The sequence below is a fragment of the Balaenoptera musculus genome, chromosome 11, assembly GCF_009873245.2.
Source record: "Balaenoptera musculus isolate JJ_BM4_2016_0621 chromosome 11, mBalMus1.pri.v3, whole genome shotgun sequence".
Taxonomy (NCBI): Eukaryota; Metazoa; Chordata; class Mammalia; order Artiodactyla; family Balaenopteridae; genus Balaenoptera; species Balaenoptera musculus.
The window spans coordinates 32,085,080-32,112,896 of record NC_045795.1 but is presented as its reverse complement, the minus strand read 5'-3'; the positions used below and the strand labels follow the sequence as shown (position 1 = coordinate 32,112,896).

The 27,817-nt window shown below is 42.5% G+C and overlaps 1 protein-coding gene across 1 annotated transcript; it reads right to left on the bottom strand.

The window, feature by feature from the left end:
* Nucleotides 1–1,662: 1,662 nt before the first annotated feature.
* ZNF318 (zinc finger protein 318) lies at nt 1,663–27,808 on the bottom strand. Its single transcript, XM_036868827.1, has 10 exons — nt 27,166–27,808; nt 24,557–24,708; nt 18,881–19,520; nt 16,422–17,867; nt 14,663–14,762; nt 12,513–12,817; nt 7,981–8,184; nt 7,423–7,522; nt 6,386–6,504; nt 1,663–6,087 (listed from the first exon to the last, which is right to left on the bottom strand). Exons 1-10 carry the CDS (start codon nt 27,625–27,627, stop codon nt 2,767–2,769), a joined length of 6,849 nt encoding a protein of 2,282 aa, XP_036724722.1. The 5' UTR covers nt 27,628–27,808; the 3' UTR covers nt 1,663–2,766.
* Between the last annotated feature and the right edge of the window lie 9 nt (nt 27,809–27,817).

Sequence of the window (27,817 nt, the reverse complement as noted above, 5' to 3'; positions counted from 1 at the left end):
AACTGCTTCTGATGTTTGCAGAAATTTAAACCATAGTTATATGACACCATAGGCCACATGTGAAGATTAGGGCCCACTCTTTTCATGTGCCTTTGTCTCCTAAGACGAAAATTTATTCAGCACTGTGATAGTACTGAATAAAAAGAAACAGGCCCTACCTCCAGGCGCTGGCAACTGGATTAGAGTTCTGCCCTTCCTTTCACATGGCTTCTCTAGATAGGCTCCAAAACCTGATCCCACTGATCAAAGAGGAAGCTAGCAACACTTCCCGCCCAAACTACAGAATCCTAAAAGCTCTCCCTCTGCTGGTTCAAGGCAAATATGAAGAACACTGTTGCTTCAACTCTTAGAAGTGGGCATTATTCTAGAAAAAGCCTAAGATTGGTAGGTACCTTTGAGTTATCAAGAGAGTACAAGAGGAGTTGCTCTAAGTACTCCAGCCCCAGTTACTTGAATTAGTTCTGCCCTTCCTAGATTTTGCCTCTTTTCCCTTCTCCACCCTTCTCAAGTGGCCCTCTCCTAACCTAGAGACTAAGATTCTGACTCCTTCTGAGACGGAGTGAGTTTAGGACTGAGATCTGGATAGGACTAACCCCTCTCCATGCTTACCCTAAACCCACCTGTCTCTCCCCAAAGGGAGGTGGAACTTATTAAGTGAACAGGCCTGAAAATGAGTAATAACTGGCATTTTAAACTCTTATGTTCTCTGAATTCCTGTACATAGGCTCCTAGAATGGAGAGGGAGTAGTTCTCTGGAGAAACAAATACATCTCTGAAGCTCACCTGGGTTTACGTTCTGCTAAAGGGCACCTTCTGAGTTTGTTTATGGTTTCCAGGTCAGAAAGATGCATTGAACTCAGGCTTCAGCCTAAAAAGCAGACCTAAGAAGACTGCTCAGGATGGCCCGACCCTGTACACATTTGGTGTGAGATGGAGATAATGATCCTCCATATTAAAGAAAAAAAAATCCCTACGGCACAGTGAGGCAAAGTAACTCATCTAAAATCACAGCAAGGCAAATGGCCGAGGAACATCCAAGGACCTAACTATTCCAAATCTGTGCCCTTTCCGCAAGATGAAGAAGGGAGGCCAGTACAACTTCTAAACTTCTAAATTAGTCAAGAAAAATAGCCTCCTTGAACTCAACCTAGGGATTCTGCAGCTCTGCACACAAGGAAACAGGAAAACAAGAATTCTTAGAAAAAAAGATCAGCAACTTTGCATTATTTTTGAGGAGTGGGAGAATAAGACTCTGAAGCCTCTGTTGAGCCAGGTTATAAATTGCTAACAGGGGTATCAAGAGGAAACTGGGGCAGAGATTAGAAAATATAAGGACCAAGCTCCCTGATCCCCAAGAGCACCCTCAGCAAGAACATGAGTATTCTTGGGGAGCTCAGTTCCCAGAGGAGCATCGGGAGAGCCAACATAAGGGTATATACAAAACTTCACAATAGAAAGATGCCAAAACCAGACCACTGGTGCCTACTCACTACCCATCCAGGAAGCACTGGGGCACAACTATATAAGCTAACAAAAGTAGCCCTAACAACTGGGGAAAGAAGGGTGGGAGGGGGAGACAGGCAATAGGGCAGCAGCATTGTTCTAGTTTCCCTGTGGAGTTCAAATGTGTGTGGTTTCAAAACAAAAATCCAGAAAGAAACATGAGATTAATGCATTTATTCCAAGTAATTAACACATTAAAAATAAAGTTAAACTTGTCCAAGCCACTCATAAATCTTTAATCTTTTGAACAAAATGTACAACCCAAAACATCACACTATGGTGTAAATAACTTGGGAAAGAGAGAGGCAGAGGAAGGAATACATATGAGTGTGGAACAGAGAATGAGTCCAATCCCAAAGCAAGTTTCAGATCTTCTACCTCTTTAGAACAGAAATGGCTGCTAAACAATTTCACACAAAGTGTCAGTGGATCACAATACAGTGAACAAAGGCCATTTCGAAAATAAAACTGACCCAAAAACCATATCTGCTCCTGGCACTGAGGCATGAATAAGCCTTACCGATTTGTTGTCTTCCAAAAGTGAGCCTGCTAGATTTTCTTCCACGTTTACTGAGGCCATTTCCAAACAGGTATGTGGATTAGCAGGACCATCTCAAGCAAAGGCAACAGAATGAGGGAAGTGTGGGGGTTGACATGCCACAAGGAAGTAAACAGTAAACAAAAGAGCTACTCACGCTGCATTTCAAACAATGTTAAGGCAGGCCCATCCAAATGGAAGCCTAAGAGATGAACAATCCTTCCTTCAGCAGTAGTTTTCCATTTCAGCAGGTTTTCTTGTGTTTCTCCCAGAGATCCATCAGCTGCCCAAGAAATTGGGTGGGAATACAACACAGCAATTGGAGAAGTCAGCTGTCTCCCTCCTCCCCCACATTCCAGAAATGGCAGAGTCAAAGCCAAAATACAATCAAAGCACACTATATGGTGAGCCAGATAGACATTTGATTTTAATGACAAAGTAGGAGAAAATAAATTGGCAAAAAAAAAAATAATAATAATTAACAGAAAATACTTTTTTACAGATATGTATAGAAATAATGATTGATTTGTCTGGTATCTTAAGGAAAATGGAAAAAAGGAAAGGAGGTAAATTTTTTAGCTTCCATGAACGTTTACTCTTAAGATGCTGACTGCATCTCTTGGTGTAGGTTCCAGATGAGATAGCCAACTAGTCCTGGATCATCTGGGCACCTGATTTATAGAAGCCAATTTGATTCATCCACAAGTAGCTCTGAATTTGTATTCTCAGTTGTGAACACTGGATTCTGTGTGGTCCTGGATGGCATCAACTGCAGCTTCTTGTGCAGCTATTTCCTGAGGGACCGTATTGCCTCCAACTACCTGCTCCCTTGTATGGGACCCTGAAGCCATAGATTTTACCATATTCAAAGGGCTGTCATTGTACTCATCTACATGAGGAATTGCTACCTCCGTGACAGATGCATTCGGTATCTCTAACTGTAGTGGTCCCATCTCCAGGGAACTACACTCAGGAGGGTCACTTGGCTCAGAGAGAGGAGAACATGTCTTCTCTTTTTGAACTCCAGATGTCCGCGTGACAAAGTCAACAAGGTCCGGAAGGCAAGGAGATGGCCCAAGGCCTAAAGGATTAATTGTTTCTGATTCCAATCTGAGTGAATCTTGTTTCTCTAACTGAGAAGTTTCTTCTATTTCCTCAGGCATCATTCCTCCTGCTAACAGGTCAAGGGCCTGGTGTGTTCCCTCTAGGCTCCCCAAACCAAGGCCAACATTTTCTATAGAAAGTCCAGTTTTCAAAATGTTAGGAGTGATCCTCCCAATTCCCGGATTAGATGAGTTTTGTTCACCCTCTGCTCCGAAGTTAAGCACCAGGGTTTTGGGAGAATCTAATGGAAACTCAGAAAAGGATGGTATTGGTTCAAAGTCAGTGAGAGTGGAGGGATTACTTCCTATAGGTGACACAGAATTTTCTTCACGTACTTTCTGAGACAGGGCAGTTGCGGATCTATGTCCTGGGTCTACCCGAGTATTGCAGAAATCAACACCTATATCCCCCAGGTTCCCCAGGGCAGCAAGCTCTTCTACTTTTAAGTTTGTAACTTCAAAGTTTTCTAAGGCCTTGCTTTCTATTGTCACTGTTAGTTCTGGATGGACATCTCGAAGATCCAGGGCTTCTGCTTTTGGTTTCTCTGGGCTCTCCCAGGTCTCTGGCTTCTTGTTCTCATCCCAAACAGTCAGTTCATAGATCATTTTACCCTGAAACTCTTTTGATCTTTCTCTCTTCAGTTTAAGGCTTCTGTACCTAGAGGCTCTAGAAGCTGATCCTGGAGCTGAATTTTCTAGCCACTCCTCACTAGCAGTTGAAACTCCTTGCTCCTGTTCACTATCTTTCAAACACATATCTGATCTGGCTGGGGACTGAAGAAGCAATTCTGGGGCAGAAATTTTCACAGGTGTATCTTGTGGGTTCTGGAGTAAAGACCTAGCTTCTGACGGAAATGAGTCTATTTTTGCCTTTGTGGAAGAGAGTGCCTGTGCATTCAATTCAGTCACTACTTTACTTTGAGTTTTACTTCCTGTTATCAATTTCTTGGACTGTTTAGCCTTTTTGTCAGTCATTTGCATGTTGGGCTGTTCTACTTCTCCTTCCCACACGTATCTGTTCCCATGGTTCAAATCAGAATACTCTACAGTATTGGGCCCAACATTGGTATCTGTTCCCTCTCCCACTGTCCTCTCAGAGAGCTTCGCTCCCCCTTCTTTTAGTTCAGTGCTTGTCTCTACTTCACTTTTTCGACAATCCTTAGACTGGTGGAGCTCCTGGCTTTCCTCATCCTGGTTACTAGATTCCACAAGGTGGGTTTCTAACAGCTTCTGAGATTCCATGGTATGACAGTGTACATGTGACAGCTCAGGGGCTGGCTTGACACCTGGTGGCCCAGGGTCTCCCAGGTCAAGTTCAATTTTCCCCTCTGGAGATACATCCCTATTAGCATCACTCTGGAAGGAACTAGAAGTCCACATGGCCAAAGTCTCTGTCTTTGGGGTAATAGTTTCATAAGGCCTGTTTTGGCACAACCTTGTCAGAGGCTGTAAGAAGCCATAGCTGCTACCTCTGCGTTTTGAGTCTACATTTTCTACAACCGACCATTTCCCTAGGGACACCAGAGGTTTTGAAATGGGCTTTTCAGGGCTGCTGACTAAAGGAGCAGAGACCAAATTTCTATCTGGAGGCAACTCCTCTTGGGATGCACTGCTGTTCAAAGTAGAAGTGGAAGAGGTGTCTGAACTTTCAGCTCTATTTTCCCCATTAGCCAATGGACCACCACTCAGCTTGGTCTCAGGGGCCCCTTTTCCACCACTACTGTAGAATATGTCATACAGATCCTTAGCATTGGCTGTGGCTAAGCATGAATTTCGCTTTTCCAATTTTTTGGCTTGTTCACTGAACACACTTGAGAGGGGAGGTGGAGGACGCACTAACACAGAGAATAGGGTCTGGTCCCGGTCACTCTCACTCACCCCAGGAGCCGTCTCATCAGAAGGAATGGCAGCTGGCTGTGCTGAGGCCATGATGGCTACCGGTAATACTGGGTTCAAAATGTTAGGACCCAGGAAGCCAGGGCTGACAGTGTGAGATACAGTTGGGTTTGATTTTACTGGAGCCAAAATAGCATTTGCTTGAGCAGGAGATGGAGCAGCTGGATGAGGTATAACTGGGGGTGGTGGAGGTGGTGGTGGAGGTGGCGGTGGTGGAGGTGGTAGCATTTGTTCAGGTATATGTGATGGCTCATTCTTTTCAGCCAGCACCATTTTTTCCTCTGGAGACCCTTTTAGAATCACCTCTTCCCCTCCAAATGCTTTAGAGATGATGTCGGGAGGCAAGAGGAGATCAGCTGAAGACTCTTTAACCACTGGCAGAGGCTTAGCAGTGGTTCCAGAGGACTTGATGGATAGAAAGGTGTTAAGAGGAGCTGGCTTGCTTACTGTGGCTGAACCTGACTTGCGGAGGACTGTGGATGGGATAGGCAGGTTGGGTCGGATCTTAGTCTGAGTTGAAGTTGTCACTACAGGCATCCAAGGGCTAGTATGTGCAACAACAGTTTTCCCAGAGAGCTTGATTTTGATGGGCTTTGCCTTCCCAGCTTCAGCTCTGCCATCCTCTTTGTCCTTACTATTTTCCACAATCTCTTCTTTGGGAATACTTGGGGCCACTGAACTTTTTTCCTCCTCTTTTTCTGGCTTCTTCCAGCTGAATTTCCCAAAAGAGGAAGATGTTGGTGGTTCTTTCTTTACTTCTTCTTTTAATTGGAGTTTGATGCTAGCCTTCCTTTTATTTTCAGCCTTTTCAGGGGAGTTCCCACCTTCAGAAACTTGGTCCTCTAATTCCTCAGACACCCTGTCATCCTCCTTTACTTCCTTCATGATCTTTGCCTTTTTTTCTTTCTTCTCTTCCTTTGGTTTCTCACTGAGTTTGCGCTTTAGCTCACTCTGCCGTCGCCGTTCTGTCTCTAGGACCACAGCCAAGCCAGCTTGGCGGTCCAGATTCCGCCGCTCCTCATACAATGGGTTTTCAACCACATATTTCTAGGAAGAGAAAAGATAAAGGCTCAATAACTGGTCAAAATACTATAAGAGAGAAAAGTTGGCCCTACCACTGTTAGAATTCATTTAGTGGAAATCCTCAGAGTCACCTTCCTCAAGGATAAATGGTTCTCTCAGGTCAGCATTGCTTACTAGGATTGAGGAGAACGTCCCAGTGATTATATGGAATTTGAAATATTAATGAATTTTTTGAGCTTTTTCTGGCTCTGAGTTTGTTTGACAACATCAAAAGGATTACTGCAGAAAGTAGGAAACTCCATAGGCTACTACAAAGACCAACCTTATATTTCTCATTGTGCTGATAACCCTTCACATGTTGCTCTCCAGAAATTGGATCCCCCAAAAATTCCTCACAGAGCTGGCAGTAATATCCAGTGATGGGAATCAGAAACTCAGAGCCTGGAAGAAGTGGAAGAAAGTCAAGAAAATAAGTCATTTCTACCCAAGATGACAGCAACCAAAGGAAATCCCACTTCCCTTCTGTAGTAAAATGGTTAATGGTATAGAGGACCTTACTCACTTTCAAGTCAGAAGGAGCATTTAGATGAATCCCAGTGGTATGTCTTCCCAACTTAAAGCTTGAACTCAGGACCTCTACCCCTTCTACGTTTCGGGAACACTAACTGGTTAATTCAGGAATTTTCTGTGCCAGACTCAATTCTGTTGCTGATTCTCCTCAAACTCCAACTAGCACTAAGCATCTTAGGAGATTTAAAAATTATACTCCCAAATAGCCCAGTACTATTGGTATGAGGATCTCTCATGTTGGTATTAATTACTTAAGAATCTGTCTTCTACAATGTAAGGGATGTAGCAGCACTGACTACTTATAAAGGTAAGAAATTAAGAAGCTTAAAGACAAAGAAACTTTCTATTTCTCAACTTAGCCCCTAATAACAACTATTCAAAAATATTTTATAGTTCTTAGTTGAAAAGGCAGTCATATTGCACCTCTGACTGTTCTTTTTTACCTATATTTCAAATAAATAAGATTTTGGTGCATAAGCCAGTGACAAAGAAAGCCGTACTTTAGTCTATGTGCTGCCAAAGCAAGCACAAAGAAAGTTATATTTTAGAGTGGTATGTGTATGTTTAACATCTGTTAGATTTTTAGCCATATGGGTAGAGATCATTCTTGTCTTATAGCTCTCTTTATTTCTTTAGGAACTAGTTTTGCACATAGAAGGCAATCTTACAGCTTTGTTAGAAGTAATGGCTATGTCTCACTCTATGCTGCTTCCTTGTACCTTAGTTCAGGGATACCTCTTCCCTGACTGAATGTAAGGAAACCACAAAAAAGACAGGGAGGAAACACACCTTTTGCAGGAACAGTTATCTTGTCAGTGCGCTTTACAGCATCTTGCTTGGCTTCACTCTGGGTCTTTGAAGCCCAAGGTCTGTTGTAGGGATCCAGTGTCTATTTGCAAGAGGCAGAGGTGCTCACACACGGCACTAAAAACTCAATGACCCACTTCTCTCTCTTTTTCTCCCCCACACCAGGGGGACCAGAAGCCCCCAGCTACCCACCCCCACCCACTCTGCCAACTGTTTAAACGGAAATCACCTGTGGAAAAGGTAAACATATGTTAGAGTAAGTACTAGCAATGGATAAAATGAAACAAATAATCAGGTACTCAAGGAATCAAAAGAGGCAGAAGCCTCACTTACACTTGTCATGGTGTTTAGTTACAGGCAGGTCCCCTGGACTGAGCCCTGGGGATGGTGTCTCCTTTGTTGGTATCTCTTGGCTCTTCAGATTGGGGCTCCTGCCCATATGAGAATGTTTCATTTTCCAGCTTCGTAATGCAGATGGGGGTATAGGAGTTTGAGGGGAAGGAGGACAAGAATGGAAATAACAGAGGGCAGGATACCTACCTGTGTGTGCTTCTTATTGTGCATATGAGTGAAGAAGTCAAACATGGTCCCACAGATGGTGTTGCAGTCTTTGCACCAGTGATTGCCAGCATCATAATACTCATAGGTAGCAATGGGCTGATCAGACTGCTTAGCAGCTGGCTGGGGGCTCTCGGCAGGCTTGGGGCTCTTAGTATGGGAATTCTCATTGTTTACCTTTGATTCCTAGAGGGGGAAAAACCTTCACTAAGAAGGAATTCAAAGTAGTCTAGATCTGTCTTCTCTCAGAAAAAGCAAATAGCCTACCACAATAACAGAAATAGGACCATATGACCATATTTCCAGTGCCTAAAGCTGCACAAACTAGGAAAAACCCCATGAGAAATCTTCCTGCAAGGCTCAAACAGAACTAATTAGATTCCATAGTGCCATGTCATCGTGGAGAATAAATCATAATGGCAATATATTTACTTATATATCCTAAAATATCTAGAAGAATACTCAAGATTATGGAAACACTGGTTGCCTCTGGGAAGGGGTAATAGAGAACAGGAATGGATAGGAGTCTTTTACCGTATACCCTTTGGTAAATGTTAAATGTGCTACCTATGCAATTAAATACATTAAATTTATCAATCATAATGACAACTAGGGGAGGGAAGAAAACCAAAATGGAAAAGGTAACTGACAGATTAAGCAAGTGCAAAAAATAGATGATAGTGAACTCTCTTATCACAGACACATCCTGGTATAGATTAACTAGAGAGCAAGGCTGGCATAAATAAAGGGGATAGTCATTTATGTGGGATGACTTAAAAGGATCTGGGTAAAATATTTCTAACTGCCTAAAGTATCACCATTAGAATTTAACACCTTCGAGTTAACATGAATCCTCTTTTAAAACATACCAACTCCCCAACATTAAGTTATCAATAATAAATACTTTAAGGCCTCCCTGGTGGCACAGTGGTTAAGAGTCTGCCTGCCAGTACAGGGGACACGGGTTTGAGCCCTGGTCCGGGAGGATCCCACGTGTCGCAGAGCAGCTAGGCCCATGCGCCACAGCTGCTGAGCCTGCACTCTAGAGTCCGTGAGCCACAACTACTGGGCCTTGTGTGCCGCAACTACTGAAGCCCACACGCCTAGGGCCCGTGCTCCGCAACAAGAGAAGCCACAGCAATGAGAAGCCCGCACACCTCAACTAGAGAAGGCCCGCACATAGCAACAAAGACCCAACGCAGCCAAAAAACAAACAAACAAACAAATAAATAAATTAATTAATTAATTAATTAATTTTAAAAAATACTTTAATATGAAATCATTTGTCAGCAAGCTGGGAATAAGACAATTCAGGAAATGAGAATTTTGGATAACACTGGGGAGTGAGGCACAGACAAAAGGTAAATTTTGGAACACAGAGAAGGTAAGTATGAATGAGGTTCCACAGTAGACAAGATCAGGGAACTGGGCACCCTGAATACTGGCTGGTGGGGAGAGGAAGACAATATGGAGAAAGGGAAACAATTAAGACTTCAAAGATAATCTTTCCCTATTAGAGTCCTATTCAAGAGTCACTAAAGAGATCGCACCCAGCAGGTAAGGGATGGGCACATGCATACACTGCTGGTGAGTACTAACTGGCACCATTTTTCCAGAAGATAACCTAGGAATACATATTACATACCTCAAAATTCTTTATACCCTTGACCCAGCAATTCTACTCCTTGACATTTATCCTTAGGAAATTATGTCAAACTACAGGTGATTTGGTTGGTTAAATAAATTTTGGTATCCATACAACAACAAAAATAAGGTCGCTAAAAATGATATTATAAAAGTCTATTTATTGACATGGAAAGATGTTCATGATAGACTAGGAAAGTAAGTAACAAAATACATCTGAATAATCAATACAGATATGTAAATAGGCACAGAATGTCAAATGTCACCATATCCAAAAGACTTTCCCTAACTACTCTATACCCCTTATCCTGTTTTCTTTTTTTAGGCACTTGTCATTACCTAACCTGCACTTGTTTACTTATTGACTATCTTCTCCCATTTCATTAGAATAAGGACCTTGTCTATTTAGTTCCCTGATATACTTCCCATATCTAGAACAGTGTCTGGCACTTTTTTGGAAATCAAGAAATATTTGTTAAATGAACGAACAGAAGAAGGGAATTTGGAATAATAAACACCAAGGTATTAGTAACAATTGTGTCTAGGTGAACGGAACTGTAGAATTGTGTGTATGGGTTTATTTTTATGAAATGACCTATTCAAGAGAAAGAAAATCTCAAACCAACTATGCATTTTAAAAAGAGGCAAAGAAAGAAGAAATACCAAGGACAGGTAGGAAACAGAGCTTGTAGAGAGAACATTCTTTACTGCTGAAATGAAAATCCAATTGCAACATATCCTTGTTAGCTTCAGAGAGCATGAAGGCTCACTCAAGTCAAGATGATAGATTATCACGGGGTTGGTGCATAAATGGAACCCCAAACAATGTGTAAGTCAGCTACAAAGGGTCAGAACTTTCAAGCTCTTCTCCCATCAAAGGCCCTGAACTCAGTGATCCTGATATAAGAATACAGTCTTACCTGGTTGAGAAAGAGAACTCTCCCAGGAAGACATGAAAAAATTAGAGCTTGGTTGACAGAGAACACAGAATATCTTCTTCTCTAACCCCCAACATTAACTGACCGTCTACTATGTACTAGATATACCAGATGCCATGGGACACACAAAAATAAATAAGTTATGTTCTGTTATTCTCAAGAAGCTCTCATTTAGTGGAAGACACAGGCATGAGAACAGGTATGATCTTAATCATGTTTTCAATAAGACAGAATGAAATAAATCTTATAAAGAAACAAAGTAATATACTATGGGAGTGCTAAAAAAGGGTTGACTCAATCTGTATGGAATTCAGGAATTCTTCACGGAGGTGGTAGTATTCAAGTTGGACCTTAGTGGATGAGTAGGGCTGGGAGACAGGCTAAGAGGACTATTAATGCAAAATTAGAGAGGCACAATAGCATAATGCACATCTGGAAAAGTGCAAGCATTCTAAGGTGGCAGGAGTATAAGGTGTAGTGTCATATTTCTTGAGCACTACCCATTTGCTACGTGCCAGGCACTGAGCTATGTACTGGGGACTATATAGGAGAATGAGACAGATATGGTCCCTGATCCCTTGAACCTTAAAATCTAATTGGGGAACACATGTAATTATATAATTACAACTGCCATAAATGCTAAGAAGGAAAATGTCAGGTATTATGATAGTGTATATCAGGCAAATTTAAAAATTTAACAACCTGGAAAATGAAGGAGGGGAGTCAGGGAAATAATTTAATCTGCAATCTGAAGATGAATATGAGTTAGTTAGAAGACAGGATAAGAAGAGTGGGTTTCGCATGGTAACCAGAAGGAGGAGAAGACACAAAGACATTAATGATAAAACATTTAAGGAATGAAAATGCCAGTAACGAAGAGAGCAAAGGAAAAAAGAGGCATGAAATGAGGCTGAAGAGGTAGGCAAGGAAGTATCTCAATCACCAGCTGAATATGGAGAAAGAATTAAGAGTGTAGCAGCACAAGCAAGAACTGAAGGTGGCTTGAACTTGGATGGCAATAGAGATGATGAGATGAATGGAATTGAGATTTACTTTGGAGGGAAAATTGGCAGAATCTGTAATTGGCTTGGTGTGTGGAGCAGTTTGGGAGGGGGAAGCACTAAGAATGCTCTTCAGGTTGTTGGCATGAAAACTGTTGGATAGTAGTATCATTCACTGAGATGGGTAACAACAGAGGAAGAAAAGGTTAGAGGGAGGTTGAGCACAATCTTAGTTTACTTTAGGATATATTGATTTTGAGGTGTTTATGAGACAATGAAGTGGAAACAGTGAGTAGTCTGTTGGACACTCAGATTTGAACCTTAGAAGAATCACCTGAGCTAGACTATAAAACTGAAAGTTGTCAGTATGGTATTTCAGCATAGGACTGAATGAAATGACCTAGGTAGAAAGCAGAATTCTAGAGAATTAGGCTAGAACTGAGCCCTGAAGAACTAAAATATTTAAAGATCAGGAGATTAAACAGGAGCAACCAGTATATAGGAGGAAAAGAAATGTGACAGGAGCCAAGGGAAGGAAACATTTTTTTAGGGGACAATGGTTCCCTATATCAAATACTGATTTGAGAACGGAATTTGAGGCTGTACAACATAGTGGTGACCTTGTTGCTAAACATGAACCTACAAAATGGCATTACAAGTTACGAGAAAACGAGAAGCCAAATTGGAGTGAGTTAAGGAATTAAGCTAGAACTAGAACACAGAGGGCCCAGGATTCTACTTTGTGGGCAATGGGGAACTGCGAAAATTCTAAAGGAGAATACCATGATCTGAACTATGCTTTACAAAGATAACTCTAGCAAGAGTAAGAACAGGTTGGAAAAGGATGCTAAGAAAATGGTTAGTAAGAAGGCTTCTTTAGGAGTCCATGGAAATAAAAGATACAATAAAAATGGAAAAGTTGAGTTGTTACCTTGCTGTTGGAAAAGGAGTTTGAGGACGATGACACTTTTTCTGGGCTCCTGGATTTTTCTGCTTTCCCAGTCTTCTCTGTAGGCTCCCTACTGTCATGTGAAGACTTCTGAGATTTATCCAAAATGTTAATTCCCAAGATCTGAGCCACTTTGTCCAGTTCAGACTGCTTTTTTTCTGCCTCTTCTGCCTCTTGTCGAAGTTCTGCAATGTCCTTCATAATGTTGTCCTGAAGCCGACTCACCTCTACCAGGAGTGGGTCTTTGTGACCATCCTTCTCCCTTCGTTTCTTACGCAGCATTTCCCCTGAGTAGTCAAATGTCAACAGAAAGAAGCACAAGGAAAGTTAACAAGTCATTTTTCAGTCATAAGTACTAATTCTCAAGACTTTATGGTCACAAAATCTTTCTCCATAAAACATTCTAGAAGCAGGTGAGACTTGCCTTCCACATGGGCTGGTTTAGTTGAAGCTCCTATGGAGGTAAAGGTTGAGTGATTACATTATTTCTCATGTAGGGGTTATTAGCTAAGGATCTATGGATAGGTTTCAGGGAGGCACTGCATGAATCCCTAAAAGGGTATATACAAGTTTGTGTGCATGTGTAACTATGAATCCCGTGGCTGTCCTCTTCAGAGAACTGAAGAATTATTTAGAGGGCAAAAAACATTCAGTCACATATTTGACTTTATCTGATTTAAGGACCCTTCACCAACACCTCCACTGAGTTTTAGGTTTTGCCTCAAGCTCACCTAATGTTATCTCCTATTCCAAATTGCAGGTCCTCATGAATTAATCCTCACAGGATTAATAACTAAGTTTCTCATCCCTAAACAGCCCGAATCCAAACAGAAGAAATTATATCTTCTCCCACTCTCTACTCTTCCATGCTATCACCAAGCTGTAATATAGAAGCCCTGCTATGTTCTTAGTGTGTATGTGAATTCCTAAAAGCGTAGATGAAGAGGTGGAATCAATAGAGGCATCATGGAGCACCTTTTTGTGCGAAAAAGGAAGTACTCAAAAAATGATGGACACAGGAGTCAACTTAAAGGGGGTCTTACTGACCAAATCTGGGGCAATTTGAGCATGAAGATAAATAATAATAGTAAAATATTATAACCTATTAATAATCCATGAGTTCATACTGTTATAAATGGACAGATAAATGCGGGAGGAGGTGTGGGTGGAAAGCTCCTCCTCATAGTAGAAAGCCAACTAATTAACGAAGATGGAATGATGAAATTACAAAATTACTATTTAACAACCATCATAATAATAACTGATTTGGGCAAGAATCATCAATGAATGCTAAAACTAGTGGGCTAAAATTTGAGGAGTAACTGAATATTTACATAGTCTCAAAGTATCTTCCCTATAAGATACTTATTAACTGAAAAGGGTAAAATAGTAACCTTACAGTGGAGAAACTTGGCAGACGCCACCTTAACCAAATGATCAAAGTTGACAACACCAGTATGGGATAAATCAACACCTGATATGAACTTAGCATCACTTCTGTGATGTTCCTGCCAAAAATGCATAACCTGAATTTAATCATAAGAACACATCAGACAAACCAAAATTAAAGGACATTCTACAAAATATGTGACCTCTTCTGGAGATTCGGGAACTACTACAGATTAAAGGAGACTAAAAGAACATGACAACTGAATGCAATGTGTAATCTTCCATTTTCTTTTGCTTCAGGACATCATTGGGACAACTGATGAAATATGAGTAAGATCAGTAGACTAGTATATTACTGTTAACTTTCTAATTTTGATAAGCATACTATGGTTATGCAAGGGAATTCTTTGTTGTTAGAAGACACACACTTAAGTGTTTAGGAGTAAAGGAATACATATCTACAACTTACTCTTAAACAGTTCAGGAAAAATTATATACACATATGCACAAACACAATTGAGAGAGAAAAATGGATAAGGCAAATATAGTAAAATGCTAATAATCGTGGAACCTGAGAATTCTTTACACTATTAATGCAACTTTTCTATAAGTCTAATTATATCAAAAATTTTTTGAAAGTGAAGCTTCAGTGTCAATGAACCTGTCTGAGAATCCCCAAAGCTCTCCATTTGGGTCTCCTACTAAAGTTACAAAAGGCAGTCATGCAAAGAAGTGTCTGATACCTTGTTGTTTATGAAGCCGCTCCAACTCAGTCCTGAGATAGTACATCTTCTTCTGGCGAGCTTCCCGGTCACTCTTCAGCTTTTCCCTCTCTTCAATAACCTGCAAAGTACAAAATGGTAAGAGATCCTTTAGCCTCCAACATCCCTTTTCTATTGTTCTTTTCCATAAACCTTCACACTAGATAATATCTGAATGCAAGAATCCAAATGTCTGCACACAGAGGCTCTGACTTTATAGTGAAGGTGGTATTTCATTCCAATCCAAGTGCCAGAATAGAATTATCCTTTCCAGAACTGTACTGACCGGAAAGTACTTTTTTCGTACAGGAAGCACTACACTATTAGATAGTAGTTCTGAGCCCAAAAGGAGTCATCAAGAAGGGAACTAAAAAAAAAAAAAAAAAAAAGAAGGGAACTAATACGTGTTACGGATGAAGCACTGTGTTAGTTGCATTACATATATCACCTTATTTAGTCATGATATTATCTGTTTCACAGTAAGAAAATTGAGGTTGCAAAAGACTAACATACCAAAAGATCATACAGTAAGATGATTTAAAATCCAGATATGCATGCCCTAAAGTCCCTGATCTTTCAACTGTATTACTATCACCTAATGGAAAAACAAATATGGAGCTCATGTGAAAAATCTGTGTATTGTCAGCCCTGACTTAAGTACTAGGTTTTTAAAGGTAAAGTAAAGGAAAAGCACTAGTCTCCAGACAGTGTCTCTGCAGTCTTAGGTTTTGTTGTATGGAACCTATCTTCCTCTTTCCCAAAAGACTTAAAAAAAACCCAAAAGACTGAAGTTCAGGGCACCCAAGTACAATGGAAAATTAAGAGGTGCTTTTTGTCTTCTCAAGGATTAGCTAAATTTCTGTTCAACTGGAAAAAAAATGAGATTAGGCCTACAATTTTGCCTTTTCTACTTTTCTCCTCAGGTCTTAATTATTTTATTAGCAAACCAAATTTACACATATTACAATTTTATCATCCTTAGGTCACCTTGTTTAACAAAATGAGTTTTTAGTTATTAAGGACCTGTAAAATTAACAGTACATATTAATTTTTCTATTCAAAATTCTTCTATTCTGTATTCCTCATCCCTACATAATTTTTACCTACTGCTCTAAAGCATCTAGAATTATTATATCTTTACCCCAGCCACTGCTCCCTTTCTATAGCCTGGGAACCCGATGAACAGTATAAAAACTACTTTTTTAAAAAAAAGTATAAAAACTACTTTTGACACTATAAAAACTAGTTTAAAAAAAAATATTATTCCTGGACTCTAAGTTAAACCAGAATAAGCAAAGCTTATTTCTTGGTTTAATTACCAAGCAACAACTAGTTATTAGTTTTTAAACCCCATAATCACTACAGGAAAAAGATCCAAAACTCACTGGGATGAAACATAGATTTCCTGATTTCTCTTTCACCCAGCCCAATTTTGGTTCCTCTCTCCCTGATAAGGTCATATTAAAGACTTCAAGGTTCCCAGCTCCTACCCATAGGGTCCTAAGGCTGATAATTCAGATAGAGAAATAAACTTAAAAAAGGAAAAAGAAGTGTAGCAATCACAGTGGGACCTATGGCCAGACTTTAGTCCAAATGAGAAAACATAAAAGAAAAAATTATGGTAACACAGCAGTCTCTAAAGACTGCCTTGGGCCTTGCAAATTTTCAGCTCCCTCTAAAAGACAAAAATTTATGTTAAAATAGAAGATTCAGGCACAGGATGCCCAAAGCTAATATTCACCTTCTGTTTCTGGGAAGCACGGTTCTTCTCATCAGAGATCTTCTCCGGATTATATCTTATGAGTGATGGGATGGACACATGGACAGGCACTTGGGCAGGAGGAATTGAGCCCAGCACTGACTCCTCCTGCTTGGGCTCATCAGGAGTCACAGTGGGGATCACACGGAGATTGGGACGGCTACGGGTAGCTTGTTTGGTAACTGGCATTATCCTGTGTGGTTCAGGTAGAGGGTGGTTTGAAGGTTGGGAGGCAGGGTACATGGGCCACCTTGAGGCTGCATATGCCATGTAGTGCCTATAGGCATCAAAGGAAGCAGGGGGAATGGCAGGTCCCTGGTAGTTTGGAGGTATCCGAGCTGCAGCAAACTGAGAGGCCCTTGGCATATGAAACTGAGATAAAGAAGCAGGGTGTGGAAGTCTAATTGGGGCAGATGGGGCTGATGGCACCATGCACCTGACTGCAACAGATGACTGAAACCCACTGCCAACCACCTCAGGTCCTGCAATATGACCCATTGGATGGTCAGACTTTAGGAACGGGGGGCTGTTTTTTGTGAGCAGGTAAGGATCCACAGGGGAGACTGGGTGTGGATGGGATACCTCTGGGGAGTGGGTATTGCTATGGTGTGCCTCTCCACTCTCCAGTCTGTGAGGATCTGCAGAGCGCCGATCAGCTGAGAAACGGCGGTCAACTGAGGAACAGCGGTCTGCTGAAAAGTGCCGGTCAACAGAGGAACGGCAGTCAGCAGAGGAACGTGATGGCTTCTTGCCATGAAGTCGTTCCTGGGTGCGTGCAGCCAGTTTACTAATCTCTGCTACTCCAATATCCAGCCCTATGGTCTTGAGCAAGTCATGAATCTTCGCATATTCTGGACTGGTCTCTTCTATTGATTCTAGCTTTACAGCTGGAGCTGAAGAGGGTAGGGAGCTTCCCTTCTGCCTCATAACTTCACTTTCAGAGCCCTCAAGGGGCTTTGGTGGAGATTCTGCCTTTAAATCCTCTTCTTCATCCCCATAGAGAAATTTCTCCTCATCCTCAATGTCAGGGAAGCTACGTCGCCTCTTTTCCTGTGTACTGGTAGAATCTGCTAACATGCTCAGAATGCAAGAGAAACCACTGCCATCCTGGCTAGCTCTCTCATGAGGAAGCAAGAAGTCTGTGTGTCGCTCTGGTCCCTCAGCCTTCATATCCAATTTTTCGTTGTGGCACAGAAAACTTCCAAATTTCTCTCTGAGGGGACTGCTGTCTTTGGGTATCCCAGGGAGGGGGCCCCATTGGTAGAGGTTGCCCTGAGATTCCTTCAGGGTAGTCTCTACCATAGTTCCCTTGTTGTTTTCAACCTCTGAGGCAAAAGCAGCAATAGCACCACTTAGTGGAAGAGATGAGTGTCCAGAGTAAAGGGAGTGATCCTGGCTGGAGCTGGTACTGCTGGAAAAACTCTCAAGCTGCAAAGACAAACATAACTGAATTAGCCTCTATGTAGAATCTCAGAAAACTAGTAACTGAGATAAATACTTAAATACTTTGTTCTTCTTGAATTAATAGGGAAAAGATAAATGTGGATGAAAGGGAGGTCCTTAGCCTGGTTCAAGATTTGGGTTCCCGTTTCTCCAGATGGTTCTGCTGTAGCAGGGGGAAACAGAAAAGAAGGCAGATTGAGTCTTCATTTTTGCCCATTTGTTGTAGTCTTTATCAAGGAATTTGAATTCAAAAGGACTTTAGAGATGCCCTAGCTTACTTGCTTTCTTTTTTACGGATCCCCGAAAGAAAAAAAACATAAAAGCAGAGAGCTACTTTGGTTGAAGTAGGGTCAGGAAACTCTGTTAACCCTAACTGATTGCCTTCCCTTACTTCCCTAAGTGCCCTCAGGCACTTCTTCAGAAACATTTAGCTCCTAAAAGGACAGGTAAAAACAAGTGCTCATGCCTGACCATCTTTTCATAAGTGAGAAAAAAATATCAAGGTCCAGAATGGTTAGGTGACTTATCTAAAAATCACACAGCAAGTTGGTGGTAGAGACGGGTCCAGAATCAGAATCATCTGGTTTCTGGTCTACTGTCCTACCACTCATACATTTTTTCTTCTCTTTAAAGAGAGATGAGGAAAATTCAGATCAGCTCCTCCCTTTGCTCTTCAAGCTTCATTTCCAAGAAACCCATATTCAAAGATCCTAAAGGACTATCCAATTTAGAGGCGAAAAAAAAAAAAACTTGAATAGATACTCTCCAAAATGTCTGTTTAGAAAGCCTAATACATGACAACAGAAGCCCTCTATTGTTGCATTATGAAGCCTACAGTTTCCTTTGGAGAGTCCTGGAAGGTACGGCTCATAGGCATAACAATGTTGGTCCAACACATATTCCAAAGATACCTTAGGGACACAGCCCCCAGGAAAGTAACTAGGCTTTAAAATATTACAGGGACTAGCAAGAGACCCTAGAAGAAATGCAGCATAGACCTGCATGGAAGGCTCCATTTCCACCTCAATCCGCTTTTTCAGAATTGACTTCTTGGGCATCACAGATACTTCCTCTGGCCGATGTAAAGAATATCCTGGCTCCGATGCTGTTAGGACACCTGACAATCCAGGGATGGGACAGCCAGTGCCACCACCATCAACTCCCACCAGTTCCTGACTCAAGCTCCTACTTCGTTCCTCCTCTTCCTCTCGTTTTCGCCTGGCAAGGTCCAGCTCTCGAAACTCAGGGTCTAAAAACCTAGGACTCGGGCTCCGCCTACGCTGTCGATAGTTGCGGGCCCCCGATGTAAAACTTGGGTGATCACCTCCCATGCTGTGTATCTTCTCTGTGTCATCATAACGGGGCCGTTTGGCCTCCCGGCTCCTTTCCTCAGGTCGTATAGAGTAGGAGCCTTTGAGTTTGTCTCTATTCCGTTCTGTTCCCCGCAACAGCTCATCATGACAACTGACATGGGGACTATAATCAGATCGATGCAGGAAAGTTTCTCTTGCTCGGTAGTCCTCGTCAAGTTGTCCCAAGAAGGGACTGAGAGGTGCCTCCTCCCGGGAAATATATCGTTCAAGACCTCGAGAGCACTGGGAACTTCGAGTGAAGACAGAATCATCAGTCAGGTCATCCCTGAGAAAAGAGACAAGCATCACTGAATATAATGGACTCTGAAAGAGCAAGACCAGACAAGGCTAAGAGACTGACATCTGGCAAGGGGGCTGTAGAATGCTTAGAACAAAAGACAATAATCATGAAGTCCAAGAACAAATCTATGTATATACATGGAATACTTCTTCTCCCTTTCCCCAGGGCACAAGCAGCTGTAGCCTCTAACCAAAGGAAGATACTACTAATGTACCTAGACAGAATTCTTAGGCTAATCTCTTTGATTAGACTTTGGGGATGCATAGTATCATGCTAGGGTCTGGGAGATGCAAAAACACCACTACCAGACTACAATAAGACATGGGTTACCCAACTTCACACTAGCTAAATTCTAGCTCTTTGCTACTAAAACTGTGGTCTGAATCAGCAACATCAGTATTACCCAGGAACTTTTTAGAAATGCAGGTTCTCAGGTTCCACTCAGGCCTACTGAATCAGAATCTGCATTTTAATAAGCCCTCCAGGTGATCTGTATGCACCTTAAAATTTGAGAAACACCAGTTCAGATCAATGATTTTCAAGCTGTGTTCCACAGAGATTCTGAAGAGTGCTCAGGAGCTGCCTAAAGGAAGGAGGTAAGAGCCTGCATGGCTCTGGGCCTTCCACCTCACTGAAATCATACTGGTCCCAATTTTATCTGTTTATATAATAAAATTCTATATAATATTTCCTTTGGAAAAAAAGAGTTTCACTGTGGGGGAAAAAATTTTTTTTTTTTTTTTTTTTTTTGGAAAAAAATTTTTTTAAGCATTGATCTATCCAATTGGCATGATTTTCTCATAAGTTTTAGAAGGTTCTCTAATGCTTTGTTTTGCTGGCTCATATATTAAAAACCATAAAACTCCCTCACAGCCTGTTTTGTTACCCTCTTTCCTGCCTTGCCTGGATATCCACAAGCACTCTGCTAATCTTCGGCCCAGAAAAAGAGTATGTGATGGTTTATCTCACTATATATTGTTATTTTATAGAAATAAAAAGGTCTTAGACTCTTATGGCATGAAGGTAAAAATACAGGATGGGACATCTGTCCTTTTAGCGCAGATCTCTATACCACACACAATATCCTAATCTTTTGGGGCACTATGGTCAGAGTTTCTATTGCCCCCTAAAAGTTTCTGACTTAAATCACAGATAGAAATAAAGATCCCCTAGCACTTTAAGCATACCACTTTGAAAAACTTACATGTCACTCACATTTCAGAGTGAATTACTGTCCAGAGGATGGTAATTATCGCTGTCTTCTACATGCTAGTAGCTACTTCTGTTTTTTTGTGAGTTTTGAGAAATGACTTTTCTTTGTTTTTTTTTTTATGGTTGTTTTCCTATTTCTGGGACTAAGCAGAACATCAAAGAGTTGCTTTTTCTCATTCGCCAGCCCAGCCTTTGTTCAGTTTTAGACCTGGGTAACAGCTATAAATAACTTAATGAAAGACTATAAAGGATAAACTTTATCACCTCCTCTATAAGCATGCCACCTATGGGAATTGAGGTTCCTGTTATTCACCTCCTCCCTAAGAATTTGGGGAATTTTGAGGTCCCAATGTACTATGAAATAATAGGAAATGAGAATGATAATAGGATAATAATATGAATGAGAATGACCAAGGATGATCTCCGAAATCAAACATAACTAGAGTAAAACATTTTACTCTGTAGGTTTGTCAGCCACGAAGACATCTATTTCTAGGGAGGAACATCCATGAATTGAGTCACTCCACTGCCAAAACACCATCTACCATACATAGTCTCTGAACACATTAGTGTAGAGGAAAATCACAGGCTCCACGGGTAGTGGCAAGTTCATCCATGCTCCCACATTCTGCTCCTCACCAGAACTATTACATGTCTCCACCAAGCAGCATACTAGCCCAAGATCTAATCCAACATTAAATATCAAGAAGCTGGAAATAATGAAATGGTTCTCAGAAAGACTCACTCTAAACTTGCAATCTCCAGCAAAAGGAGGCAAAAAACAATGAAAGAAGGAATAGAAACAGTTAAAAGAATGCGCTATCATGTAAATACAGGCAGAAATCAGGTTGATTAGAAGCTCACGTCCTCCTTCCCCAGTTCTCCCAAAGGATAAGAGAGAGAACTGGCTGCAATAAAAGTGAGTCCTAAAGAGGGCCCCGATCCCCTGCAGCTCAGAATAGTCCACGGACAAACTCTCTCTGAAAGCTTTGGTTAAGTCCAACTCTTTTCTAAAATAAAATCTACTTAAAAAATGGATTGTTCAATGTAGGTGATGGGTACATGGAGGCTCAGTGTACTATTCTACTTTTTCTGTGTTTACAAATTCCATTAAACAAATTAAAAAAACATATAATATACATCCACATAAGTTTGTACACCAATGTTCACAGCAGCATTATTCATAATAGCTAAAAAGCAGAAACAACTAAAATGTTATCCATCCATCACTGATGAATAAACAAAACACATACAATGAAATTATTATCAGCAATAAAAAAGGAATGATGCGCTGTTATATGAAAAAACGTGAATGAATCTTGAAAACATTATGTTAAGTGAAAGAAGCCAGTCACCAAAGGACCACACCTTGTATGATTCTATTTCTATGAAATGGCCAGAACAGGTAAATCTATAGAGGCAGAAAGTGGATTAGTAATAGGCTTGGGGCAGGCGGTGAGACTAATAGCTAAGGATAAGGTAATAAAAATAAAATTGATCATAGTGGTAGATGTACAACTCTATGAATATACTAAAAGTCACTGAACTGTACACTCTAAATGAGTGAATTGTATGGTACGTGAATTATGGCTAAATAAAGCTGTTTAAAATGTATATAAGGAAAAAAAAAGGTCCTCCAGAACCCAAACTTCCCATTATTTTCCTCTGCTGAATCCCCAAAATGCCTGAAGAAAGCTGTTTGCTTCTGTCTGTTCCCTAAGGCAAATCAGAGGGAAAAAATTCTACTCCCTCAACCTACATCAGGGCAAGGAGGAGTTAGGAGAATTCCATGAATGGAACGTATAATGAGTGTAGTACTTTGATAAACAAGGGAAATCAACCTCACATCCACAAGTTTTTAGAAGCTAAGAGTCTTCATACAACATGTTCACGTTCCCTTTTCAGAATAAGTTACAATCCTACACACAGAGCTGCCATGGTGAGGAGACTGACAACCGATGATTTGGCTATAACCCAAACCAGGTATTAAAATTTAACAAATTCAATATGGGAAGAGAAAGAATACAGGGTCTCAGGAAAAAAATAAACACACACTTACATACAAAGGATGGAAATGGCTCATTTCATTAACTGAATACTGGACTCACAGTCAGGAAGACATCTTGAGAATGCCAACATTCCTATGGCCTGGTTTTAGCCGACAGTAATTATCCACACAAACTATATTGGGCAAGAGTGCTGGGGGCAAAAAGTCTAAAGAATGGCCTGGGACCTCCTTTTAGAACCTTAATCTCACTTTCTCTAAAATAAATTTCTCTCTCTGAAACAAGATTCGTGAAAGACGATTACTACCTCAAACATCCTAAGAGGAAATTTTTAATTTTTATAACTTAAACAGACAACTGGCTAGCTGAAGCACACATGCATAACAAAGTTTATGGAAAAGGGAGGTGACACCCCAGAACTAACAAGAGGAAATGCTAAAGTTACCTCAAAACCTCAGCAAGGAAGGAAGAGAATCACACCACGCACCACCTACTCGGACTGCCTACTCAATCATCTCCCAAAATAGAAGCAGCCAGAAATGCAAGGGCTGTTGCCTCAATTAATAGTCACACACCTTGAAACTCAGAAGTTTCAGTATTACATGACTGTCCCGCCTTGCTTCACTACATTGAATAGCCACTGAAGCTTTGAAGTAAATATTACCAAAGGGCAGCAGTGGTCCTCAGATTTCCTGCCCAGCTGTCCCCAACCTGCCTGCCTATACTCTGTGCACTACTGCATGGACAATCTCAGTTTGAAAGAACATTATATTGATTTATTGCTACTGCTAAACATTTGTGAAAACTCCTAGTGTACTGGGCAGAGACCATTAATAGACATGGTTCTCAGCTCTCAGAAAGAGTGCCTTCCCTGCATTCCCATCCTTACTCTTTTACTTTTATGAGGTGAAAAACACCTACTGTGATTATTTACTTCCCAGATATACCTAAGTTCCTAGTACCTGAGATCTATATTTAATACTATGGAGTATTAAATGCCCTTCCTCAGCCCTCAGTGGTTGTAAAGTAGTAACTGAAATTAAACATTTTAGGGACTTCCCTGGTGGTCCAGTGGTTAAGACTCTGCGCTTCCAATGCAAGGGGCACGGGTTCGATCCTTGGTCGGGGAAACTAAGATCCCACATGCCACACAACGCGGCCAAGAAAATATAAAAAAGAAAACACACATTTTAAAAGATCTCTCACTTTCTATTAACGCATATATGTTTCATATATATATATATATGACATGAATTTAGCTAAACCTTTTCTTTTTAATTAATTAATTAATTAATTTATTTTTGGCTGTGCTGGGTCTTCGTTGCTGCTCGCGGGTTTTCTCCGGTTGCGTCGAGGGGGGGCTACTCTTTGTTGCGGTGCGCAGGCTTCTCATCGTGGTGGCTTCTCTTGTTGCGGAGCACGGGTTCTAGGCGCGCAGACTTCAGCAGTTGGAGCACGTGGGCTCAGTAGTTGTGGCTCGCGGGCTCTAGAGCACAGGCTCAGTCATTGTGGCACACGGGCTTAGTTGCTCCGCAGCATGTGGGATCTTCCCGGACCAGGGCTCGAACCCGTGTCCCCTGCATTGGTAGGCGGATTCTTAACCACTGCACCACCAGGGAAGTCCTACATAATTCTTTCAGAGTCTACCCCACTGAGAAAGCCTTTTCCAATGTTATACTTTGTACTGGATGTAGGGTATAACTTCAGTGCTGTCACCACCCTTTCAAATACACCATTCAGAAAACAGCAACATTTCTACCTTCAAGCACTACTATGGTGTGCCCTGTCTCCGATGAAGCCTACCTGTCCACATCCTCCAGATTATCCACTGGTGACCCCAGTCGATCACTAAGCCGCCGCCGTTCTGGTATGCCAACACAGAAGTGGTCATTGCCAACAGTGATCCTTAAGCTCTGTTCCAAAGAAGAGTCAGAACGCAGACCAGGAGAGCGTCTCTACAAAAGTAAAAAATAACACAATAGTCAATAAGGTCAAGATATCTCTACACTCAAAAATGTTCTCCTCCCTAGTCAAAAAGTTGTGGTCCTACAAGGTGTGAAATGGCTATGGTAAGATTCTACTCCAAAAATAAAGGACTTTAAAAAAAATTATCATTTTTCTTAGATGAAAGTCCATGCTTCCAACCCTCCTCATCAGTGACCTCTTATTCTTTAATTTCCTGGTACCAGGCATGGGGCTAGAGGAGTGAATTAAGCCTGCTCCCAGAACCTATACATTTCCAGTAAAGGAGGCAAGCCAAAAACAAGTTTAAAAAAAAAATAAAGTACTTCTGGTAGCACTATAAAGTGCTATAAAGTCATTAAAACACAGTAACATGAAAGAGATTGGGGAAAAGGAGCTATTTCAGATAAGCTGGTTAGAGAAGGCTTTCTGAGGTGATACTATTTAATTTGAAGCCTGAATGTTGAGATGTCAGCCTTGCAAAGAACAGATGGAAGATGTTTCAGGCAAAAAGAACATGCTCTGTAATGCGCTTAGCATGTTTTGGGCAACAGAAAGGTGGCCAGTGTGATTGCAGCAAAGTGATAGGAGAAAATAGTCAGAAGCCACAGTTAGGGAACTTGGATTTTATTCATAGTATAACAAGCCACAGAAGGGTTTCAAGCAGGGGAGTGATATGATCTAACTACACTACTTCCTCCAGATGCTCACATTGTTCACAACCCTCATCTTCTTCAGGTCTTTATTAAAAAGTCACCTTCCCAGAAGGCCTTCTCTGGCTACCCTATCAAAAATTATAACTCCCTTCTGTTTTCTTTTTCTCTTAGCACTTAATCATATTTAACATGCCAAGACTTTTTACTTCTCTATCTTATTTATTATCTGAATCCCACTGTTACAATATAAGTTCTATGAGGGCAGGGGTTTTTGACTGGTTTGTTCAGTATTGTATCCCCAGTGCCCAGAACAGCATGGTAAATGTTCAATAAATACTTCTCAAATGTATAAAATGAAGGTCTTTAAAAATCATTTTGATTGCTGGGTACAGAAAAAACTGGATGGTAACAAGAGTGTAAAGGAGCCTAATGTAATAACCTGGGCAAGAGGTAATAGGGTTTAGACTAGAGTGATGGCAGCAGGAGGACAGTTTGGAGGATGTATTTTGGAGGTAGAGCTGACAGGTTAGATAGATGAAGTTATTCTTACGGATTGGGAGAAGGAAGATGATCACTGTTTCTGGCTGAGCAATGCGTGATGTCATTTACTGAGACGGAAAAGACTGGAGCAAATAGGTTTTGCGTTGGAGAAGAAAGGGGAGGTTATACAAACTAGTAGTTTTCTGTCTTCCTTACTTTCTCTGTAGTGACTAACATTCAGACTATACATGCTCAGCCATGAAAATCTTAACACAGTGACAAGTCAACTCATCTATGACCAGAGTACCCAGATACTGTTAGAGAGCCACTCAGTAAGACAGAAACTTTGTCACGGGGTGGTTTTTTTGTTGTTATTTTTAAAAGATTGGTGAACTGATAATAAAAACAAATTCCAAAACACCAGATTCTGCCAGGAGGCTCTACTAGCGAGGTGGTTATGGTGAGAAGTCAATATTACATCTAAACTAAACTTAACCTCATGCTCTGTCCCTTTAGCAGGGAAACCTAACAGTTAAAATCAGGGTGTTGGGAACCAGGCAGAGATGAACTGAATCACACTCCACCACTTCTTAGCTGCGTGGCCTTGATCAAGTTACTTAAACCTCTTTGAGTTCCTCAGTTGTTAGATAAGGAGGAACCCTCACCTCAAACGGTCATTACTGTTCAAAGAGAACGTGTAAAGTGAAGGGCTAAGCATCATTCCTGCCACATAACTAGGTAAGTGGTAGCAGCTATTACAATGACCGTGGGTACCCACACTTCGATTTCGGAGACGCAGCTCTAACTTAGAGACCTAACAGTTTACACTCTCGGTGTCTACCCTGGAACTGTGTAAGCCACCCTAACTCGCCACAAAGACATTTCAGCCATTCCAAGATCCAGGGCGCAGCTCAGGTCTAGGGGGATACAAAACCACGGAACTCTGAGGACACCAACTATTGAAAAAGTACCAGGCACACGGCTTGGAGGAGATTCCCCTTGCCCCGGCAAACTTTTCCACACCTCACCCAGAGTGAGAGAATCAACCTATTGCCAGGAAATGCAGCACTGCCTCCCGACCCGGCGCCCGGGCGCGTCCCGAGTCCGTTATTGTGCAAATGAAGCTCCAGGGGCTGACCGGGAACCTCCTGGTCTGGGCGTCGCTGAGGGGGCCGGGGGGAATGGATGGCCTTCGATGTGGGGTCCCCGGCCTGGAGGCCTCGGGTCGCCCGGGCTGAGGGCGTTTCTGCAAGCGGGAACCCCGGGCGAGAGGACTGCAGTAGGAAGGGAGTCCGGGTCGAGGGGTGGGATTACCCGGCTGCCGCTGTCGCCTGGATGCTCTCCGCGGCCGTCCCGGGCGAAGTCGGCGCGAGACTCCCCCCGGCTGCTCCCTCGGAAACCGGCCGAGCCCGGCGGGAAGAGTCGTCGGCCCCGCGGCGGCGGCGGAGACGGGGAGCCGCGACGGGCCCGCGGCGGGGACGGGGAGAGGCGACGACCCCGCGGCGGGGACGGCGAGGCCCGGCGGCCGCGGGGCGGAGACGGGGAGCCGCGGCGACCCCGCGGAGGGGACGGCGAGGCCCGGCGGCCGCGGTGCCCTGAGGGCGAGCGGGGTCGGCGAGCCGGCGTCCGCGACGAAGAGGAGCCGGAGGACGGCGGCGAGGTGCGGCGAGACGGGCCTGAGGAGGAGCCGGAGCTGCGGCCGGTGCGCGGGCCGCCCCCGCCGCTCTCTTTAGGCCGGTGCGAAGAGACGGAGGAGCGGGCGCCGCTGCGGTACATGGCTCCGGCAGCCGCGGCCACGGCGGCAGCTCCGACCGGGGGCGCCCTGGACGCGGGCCCCCAGCGCGCCGCCGCAGCTGCAGCCCGGGCCGCCACGGCCGCCGCGCACCGCCCCCGCACCCGGAGGAGCCCCCTCCCCTCCGCCCCGCGCCGCCCCTGGGGCCCGGCCGAGCGCGCCTCCGCGGCCGCG